Raw genomic sequence first — 7,975 nt, 5'->3', positions numbered from 1 at the left:
AAAAAAAACAAACAAAAAAACCCCAAATGTGATTATCTATAAAATAAGACAATATAAACACTGACGAGTTTTAATTTGACTTAAAAGAGCTACCAGGCAGAAAAATCAAAGAGAAATACATTTTGAATGTATAATTCAATTCTTACAATAATAGTCTATGTACACTGAAGGATACAAAAAAAAAAAAAAAATTCATACCCCGAAAAATGAGGTGATCTCCAGGAATCACCACTCCACAGCTGAGTGAAGTCTCGTGTTAATATTTCATCATCTCTAATAAACTCCCTCTAGTGTCAGTTTCTCATTCACAATGAGCCGTCAATCACAAATCACAAAACACACAAAACAAATCTGCATCAAAAATCACTCGACTCCCCAACGCCTTCACTTTTCACTAATTTTCTAAAAACAGTCCTCTGAAAGTGTCAGATCTCTGTGGAAACAGAGCAACTAAAGGGCAAAAGTTTTAAAAAGTGAATAAGTTAAAATCTTTCTGCTAACAGTTCTGCCCTTTTTCACTATAACATGTCTCCAGTGAGGTGATGTCATCATGAAGCTTAAAGTGCATGGAGCTGATGGTGCCACCGGGCTTCCCGCACCAGGTGACAGGTTCAGTTGGGGGGGTGGGGGGGTGCAGGTGCAGAGTCTTTGCCTTGCCCCCTGGGCCAGTGCAGGCCTCAGTGCCTGAAAGTGTGGATGTCGTTTTGGAGGCTGAGGTAAGGGCCGGGTGCCAGGCTGTAAGGGCCGGACACCAGGCCATCTCTGCGACAGCTCGTGCTGCAGCTGCAGCGCTGGATCCACATAAAACTCCTGTGGAAGTCCTCTCCATCTGGACAGAGGAAGTGAAGCCGCACAGTGCGGGACACTGACGGTGTGCAGCAGCGGTTATCAGAGCAAGTTCCACATATGCGAGGACGATAACGATGAGCCGTCGAACAGCCGCCAAATGTGATGGGAACTGCTTCATGAGGCCGAACGGTTCTTTTGCACTTATTTTCCTTTAGAAAGACACAAAGACAAATAAATAAATAAATAATAAAAACAACAAAAATACAGCAGTGTCGGTGCTAAACGTCCAAACACAGGCATTAGAGAATTTAAATATGATTACATTTAAATGTACTGTTTCAGAATTACTGGCCGTGTGTGTGTGTGTGTGTGTGTGTGTGTGTGTGTGTGTGTGTGTGTGTGTGTGTGTGTGTCATCGGCATGTTTGTGCAGTAGGTGTGTGTACGTCATTTGCAGTCATGAGTTGTCTCTCAGGACGACTGCCTGTGGAAAGAAACTATTCCTCTGTCTGGTTGTTTTGGTCCTCAGTGATGTATTGCGCCTCCCAGAGGGAAGGCAGCACACTGCTGTATGTACTGTTTATATTCAATAAAACATTTTTACTGTCTGTACCGTCTTATTTATTTATTTACCTCCACCAAAAAAGGTTGTGTGATCACAGGTGGTTCTAGATTTCACTGGTTTATTATTCAGCAGTCAGTCAGCAGAATGTCTCAGAATGACATTTGATGTAGAGGTGGAGTTTGACTCAAGGAAGAGTCTGTTTGTGGTTATGTCAGCAGAATTATGCAAATACAAATTAACTAAACTGATGATGACCTCAAAGATCATATAAAAGCTCAGGAAATATGGACTGATTGAGTTCTATTAAATACTAACACTTTCTGTAATTGTGTATTTAACTAACCATTGTTTAATGTTTACTGTTTCTGTGGCAAAATAATTTCCTTTGGGATTAATAAAGTTGATCTTTATCTTTAAATTGGGTTAAAAGATTAGGGTGAAAGGTCAGCATCCAGGATCAAAGAGCATGATTAAATCTCAATGATCAGGAACAAATTTTATTAAGCAGGATAAAGGTCAGTAATTGGGATCAAATATATCTAGTCAACATCAAAGATCAATACTCAAATCACATTAACGGTCATTGATCAGGAGATTCCTTGTACAGCAATTAGCAACAAAATCAGAATCAAAGAACAGATCAAAGTTAGGTGAAGGAGATTAAAAAAAATGTATCTGGATCTAAAGGTAAATGCCCACAATCAGATCAGAATCAGAATCAGTGGGCATCAATCATAGTTGAGCAATCAACATCAACATTTAATGATCAAGTGATCGATTTAGTGATCAAACATCAGCAATCAGGATCAAAGACCAGTAATCAGGATCAAATGTCAATACTGACAATCGAAGGTCATGACCAGAATCCATGGTCATTGATCAGGGGGATCATATTTCAGCAATCAGCATCAAAGCTTAACTATCAAATATCAGCAATCATGATTGAAGATCAGCAATCAGGATCAAATATCAGTGCTGACAATTAAAGGTCAGGACCACAATGCATGGTCATTGATCAGGGGATCATCATCCAGCAATCAGGATCAAATGTCAGTGTTGAATATCAAAGGTCTGGACTAAAATCCACAGTCATTGATCAGGGGGATCATAGTTAGCAATCAGTATCAAAGTTCAATAATCAGGACCAATATTGAGCAAACAGGATTAAAGACTGGCTCAAAGTTATGCAATTAGGAAAATATCAGTGTGAAACAACAGCAATCAGGATCAAAGGTCATGATCAAAGTTTATTGTTTGGAATCCAAGGTGAGAAAACAGGATACAAATTTAGCAATCAGGATCAAAATCAGATCCCAGATCTCACTGTGATTTGGAGACAGTGTCAGGTTTTGTGATGGGAGTGATTCTTTACCTCCTTCCCAAAAGAAAGCTCCAGCTCACAGTGTCGTATTTGGCACAGTCTGGTTTCCTGAATCAGCCAGCACTCTGGATTATTATTGGTCACACGGCTTGAAACGCCCATTCCACACATGGTGGAACACTCCGTCCACTCAGTGGTTTGTGGCAAACAGGTGAATGCCATTAAATCCTTAGACAAGGGGAATGATGCAGCATCTGTGAAAGGACACAAAAAAGGACTTCAAACTCAGTTTCCCCCACTGCACATATTCCATTCTAGCAATATGTGGAGAACTGTGTTTTGGAGCCGACTGATTGGCAGCATAGTAACCGCTTGTCTCTTGCCGCCGTAAAATGCCCACTCCGACTGAAAATGATTGGCAGCTGGTCATTTTTCTTCTGTCTCTTGTAACTGTGACCAAGGGGTGATGGGGTCCCAGTCATGCTTGACAGCATTGTAAACAGTGCTGCCAGAGCACCCTCAGTTGGACAAACTAGGTAATGACCCAATGTCCAACAGTCAAAGTGTTTCTCTGCCTTGTTTCAATTTCAATTTATTTTCATTTATATAGCGCCAAATCACAACAAAGTTGCTTCAAGGCGCGTCACACAAGTAAGGTCTAACCTTACCAACCCCAAGAGCAAACACACAGGCGACAGTGGTAAGGAAAAACTCCCTCTGATGATTTAAGGAAGAAACCTCAAGTAGACCAGACTCAAGGGGGTGACCCACTGCTTGGGCCATGATACAGACACAATTTACAAAATAATTCATAAAACAAATATACAGGAAATGTTGCCATTGCACAGGACAGGAGGGTTACAGAAACACACACCACACCCATCTCTGGATGGAGCTGCACCTCAAAGAGAGAGAGAAAAAACAGAATCAGGCATCAAAAAGGCAAGAAATACAGTATAATTTGTCAGCATTAAGCAACAAGAAAAACAGAAGAAATACTAATGATCACCGGCCACTAGTCCTAAGCTTCACTAAAAGACCCAGAATTTAGGTAAAGTGGAGGCCGCGGCCCGCTCCAATTACTAATAAATGAATTAAAAGAGTAAAAAGCGTCAAATGAAACTGTACCAGTATGCTAGCCATATGAAAGGGAGAATAAGTGCATCTTAAGTCTGGACTTGAAAGTCTCCACAGGATCTGACTGTTTTATTGCTGCAGGGAGATCATTCCACAGAACAGGGGCACGATAAGAGAAAGCTCTGTGACCCGCAGACGTCTTATTCACCTTAGGGACACAAAGTAGTCCTGCACCCTGAGAACGTAAAGCCCGGGCCGGTACGTAAGGATTAATTAGGTCAGCTAGGTAGGGAGGTGCCAGTCTTATTTGGTTTATGTGGAGATGGAGCTGTCCATTACACGGGTGCTGGAACAGCAGATTCTGCTGTGTGTCTCTGCAATTCTGCAGCAGCGAGTCTGTTAGCACCCTGCTTTAAGATAAATTGCACTGTGTGTGTAAAATTAACCTATTTGCATGTTCACTGCTTAGTATTTTGCTCACTCAGGTAGACAGACATCAAACTGCATATTCATTACAGCAAGCATATTTAATGGACAACACCTGCTATTTTTGTTCATTTAAAAGATGCGCTCCTCTGTGTGCATCATCAGTAGGTGATATGGAGTTTGTGTACATTTTTAATGTACACAAACATGCAAATGTTTAGTAAATCAGGCCCAAAATCTTCAGACAGGAAATAGTTGCTGGCTGCTGTATTACTGTGTATTTTGAAGTGGTGCCGGCACGGCTCCGTCTCATGGACATCTATCTGAAACATTCCCTGGAGACCACATTTATCGTCGGGCATCATGATGAAAGGCATCATGGGTCGTTGTTACCTCTGACGGCGCCCCCTTCAGTGGAGGTTTGGTGGCGCGGCTGCAGCTCCTCCTGCAGCACGGCACTGATGTGGTTGGTGGGGGACTGGCGGTCTGGATTGGAGGTGTGTGTCAGCTCGTCTGGCTCCTCGTTGATGTGGTTGTCGTCTTCACACACCCACTCCTCACAGCAGCCGTCCTGCAACTTCACCAGCCGCGGATGGGAGCAGTGCCAGTTAGGCGTGGGCACACTCTGAGGGCACAGGAGCATGCAGCCCACCACACCGTCCATACAGGTGCACTGGTGCCGGCAGTTTGGCTGGAAGTCCTCAGTGTGCTGGTACACGTGCCCGTTAAAGTGGCACGGCAAACCCTGAGCCTCAGCTGGCAAACACACAGACATTATTTCAACTCAGCGACATGACAGACGTCTGGATTAAGGAGATACTGAACATGCACAAGATCCAGACGCCTAAACACTGCGAGCTGATGTGGTTTTACTCTCACCTCGACACAGGCCTTTCTCCGGGTCGCCCCCCACCCCCAGATGGCAGCGCAGCCCCTTGATGTGGTCGCAAGGCTCAGCGGCGCTGCAGTCTTCATTGAATTGTTTAGCGCATAATTTACAGCAGCCGCAGCGGTCGGTCGTCCAGCTGACACCCAGCGGGCATGCAGGAGGGGAGGGGGCACAGGAGCACTGGGCTGGGCAGTCCCCCCGCGCCTGAGGGGCAAGGTCAGAGGTCAGCTCAAGTGTGGTGGTGATTTAAAAAGATAAAGTTGACTGAACTGTCACTAAAATGAAGGTATGTTGCATTTTATGAAGACATTATGTGAACTCACCATCAGTGCAGCGCTGCAGAGAGAAAACAAGGACAGAACGTGACCTAAAACAACAGGACAAAACATCGTGGAGTCCAGAGTGTCCAGAGTCCAAAACACAAACACAAAACGACTAAAAGGAAGCAGCTCAGACACAGAGACAGACGGACGGACAAACAGACGTCCACAGTTCCGGTTAGTCCCGGTAAGAGTGAAACAGATCCACGGTCAGCAGTGTGTCGTGTTCTTTGCTCTCCCACAGCTCAGAGGGTCCCCCTGTGTGGGGCCTGTACTTATAGACGCACATGTCCAGCCCCTCCTGTGACATCATCCTCCCCTCAAGACGACTGGAACGTGTCCAGACGAAGGAGGCGGCGGCTTTTTCAGTGTGACGGTCTGAGAGACACTGGACACTGTATTCATACTTTCACCCTCAGGTGAGCGCAGATGTGGCAGCAGAGGAATCCCCAACAATGACTGCATGAATATGAAGTCACCTCCACGTCAGTGACTGCATGAATGTAATGATTACTCCATCAATGACTGCATGAATGTGATGATCAGTACATCAAGGACTGCATGAATGTAATGATTACTCCATCAATGACTGCATGAATGTGATGATTACCCTCCATCAATGACTGCATGATTGTGACAATCACCCCATCAATGACTACATGAATGTGATGATCAGTACATCAATGACTGCATGAATGTGATGATTACCCTCCATCAATGACTGCATGAATGTAATGATTACTCCATCATTGACTGCATGATTGTGACAATCACCCCATCATTGACAACATGAATGTAATGATTACCCTTCATCAATGACTGCATGAATCTGATGATCACCCCATCAATGACTGCATGAATGTGATGATCAGTACATCAATGACTGCATGAATGTGATGATTACCCCATCCATGACTGCATGAATGTGATGATTACCCCATCAATGACTGCATGAATGTGATGATTACCCCATCAATGACTGCATGAATGTGATGATTACTCCATCAATGACTGCATGAATGTGATGATCAGTACATCAGTGACTGCATGAATGTTACGATTACTCCATCAATGACTGCATGAATGTGATGATCAGTACATCAGTGACTGCATGAATGTTACGATTACTCCATCAATGACTGCATGAATGTGATGATCAGTACATCAGTGACTGCATGAATGTTACGATTACTCCATCAATGACTGCATGAATGTGATGATCAGTACATCAGTGACTGCATGAATGTTATGATTACCCCATCAATGACTGCATGAATGTGATTATCAGTACATCAATGACTGCATGAATGTGATTATCAGTACATCAATGACTGCATGAATGTTATGATCACTCCATCAATGACTGCATGATTGTGACAATCAGCCCATCCATGACTGCATGAATGTGACAATCACCCCATCAATGACTGCATGAATGTATTGATTACTCCATCAATGACTGCATGACTGTGACAATCACCCCATCATTGACTGCATGAATGTGATGATCACCTCCACCAATGCCGGCATGAATGTGACAACTCTCCACCATCGATGACTACATGAATGTGTCATTTCTCTGACTGACAGACTGAATGTGATGCCACCTCACATCAATGGCGGCATGAATGTAATAACCTACATCAATGGCTGGATGAATGTGACGACCTTCCCTGGTTCCGACTGCAGCCTTTCAATATGAAATTCATAATTTGATATTGATGCACATTTGTGAACTGTCCAGCAGGTGTCAGTGTTCAGCACCATCTTCCTTTTAATAAGAACTTCGGAGCAATGTTTCCAACACGGGTCTTGTGAAGGTTTTGGAACCTTGCAAAATACTGTCTGTCTCCTAAACGTGCACGGCTGTAGGATCGTGCCCGTGCTGTCCAACAATTTATACGACATTTTTGCATATTCAGTACGTTGAGGTTTGTAGCTGAACACTTTATAGCGGATTAGCCTGTGGTGGTGCTACATTTCAAAGTCAGAACTGGATAAAACCGGTTTTGTCCTGAGTTTAAGGTTTACAAACTTGTATAAACAGGCTCCAGGTTAAAGACAGAGAGTTCCCTCACAGGTGACCCAAAGGTCAGTGACGGGGACAAGATGTTTGTGAGCTCCTAATTATCACTAACGCCGATCACTCCAGCTAACGATGTCCTGACGCTTTTTTAGAAAGACTGCAAATGAATAAAAAACACAAATCTCATAGTTCTTTAATGGGATGGCACGTCCTGTGCCACTCTCTCAGGACATCCTCTGTTCCCTTTTTCCTCGTAAGCCACATAACAGGATATAAATGCCTCCTCGGGTTCCGTGATCGGTCGGAAAAACTGCATTCCCGCTGTCATCGCACGGACACATGAAAAGTGTTTTTTAGTTGTCAGGAAGTGTTTTCACGCTGAGTTGAATCATGGGAAGTGTCATTTGGCACATGTGGTGGCCTGTTGCTGTGGCATTCAGCAGAACACTGATGCACTTTTACACACTGAAGAAACTGTTGGACTGGACGTTAATTACTGACTTTCTGTTTTTAACTTCATTCATATACTGTGTGTGCACGTCATGGTTATGACGCACTGATGG

General features: G+C 43.7%; 1 protein-coding gene across 1 annotated transcript; it reads right to left on the bottom strand.

Annotated features, from left to right (window-relative positions):
* Positions 1–494: 494 nt before the first annotated feature.
* ccn1l2 (cellular communication network factor 1, like 2) lies at positions 495–5,641 on the bottom strand. The gene is made up of 5 exons (XM_034171315.1): positions 5,390–5,641; positions 5,057–5,270; positions 4,571–4,933; positions 2,726–2,928; positions 495–998 (listed from the first exon to the last, which is right to left on the bottom strand). The coding sequence occupies exons 1-5, from the start codon at positions 5,453–5,455 to the stop codon at positions 678–680; spliced, it is 1,167 nt and encodes a 388-aa protein (XP_034027206.1). The 5' UTR covers positions 5,456–5,641; the 3' UTR covers positions 495–677.
* Between the last annotated feature and the right edge of the window lie 2,334 nt (positions 5,642–7,975).

This window comes from Thalassophryne amazonica, chromosome 5 (assembly GCF_902500255.1).
Source record: "Thalassophryne amazonica chromosome 5, fThaAma1.1, whole genome shotgun sequence".
Classification (NCBI taxonomy): domain Eukaryota; kingdom Metazoa; phylum Chordata; class Actinopteri; order Batrachoidiformes; family Batrachoididae; genus Thalassophryne; species Thalassophryne amazonica.
This window is presented reverse-complemented; position numbering and strand designations above follow the sequence as displayed.

Excerpts from the sequence above, each read along its gene's own strand:
- ccn1l2 (XM_034171315.1), bottom strand. The coding sequence starts at position 5,455 with ATGTTTTGTCCTGTTGTTTTAGGTCACGTTCTGTCCTTGTTTTCTCTC. Across the intron at positions 5,271-5,389 it reads TCTGCAGCGCTGCACTGATG|GCGCGGGGGGACTGCCCAGC; the intron begins GTGAGTTCACAT and ends CTTGCCCCTCAG. Across the intron at positions 999-2,725 it reads AGCTTTCTTTTGGGAAGGAG|GAAAATAAGTGCAAAAGAAC; the intron begins GTAAAGAATCAC and ends GTCTTTCTAAAG.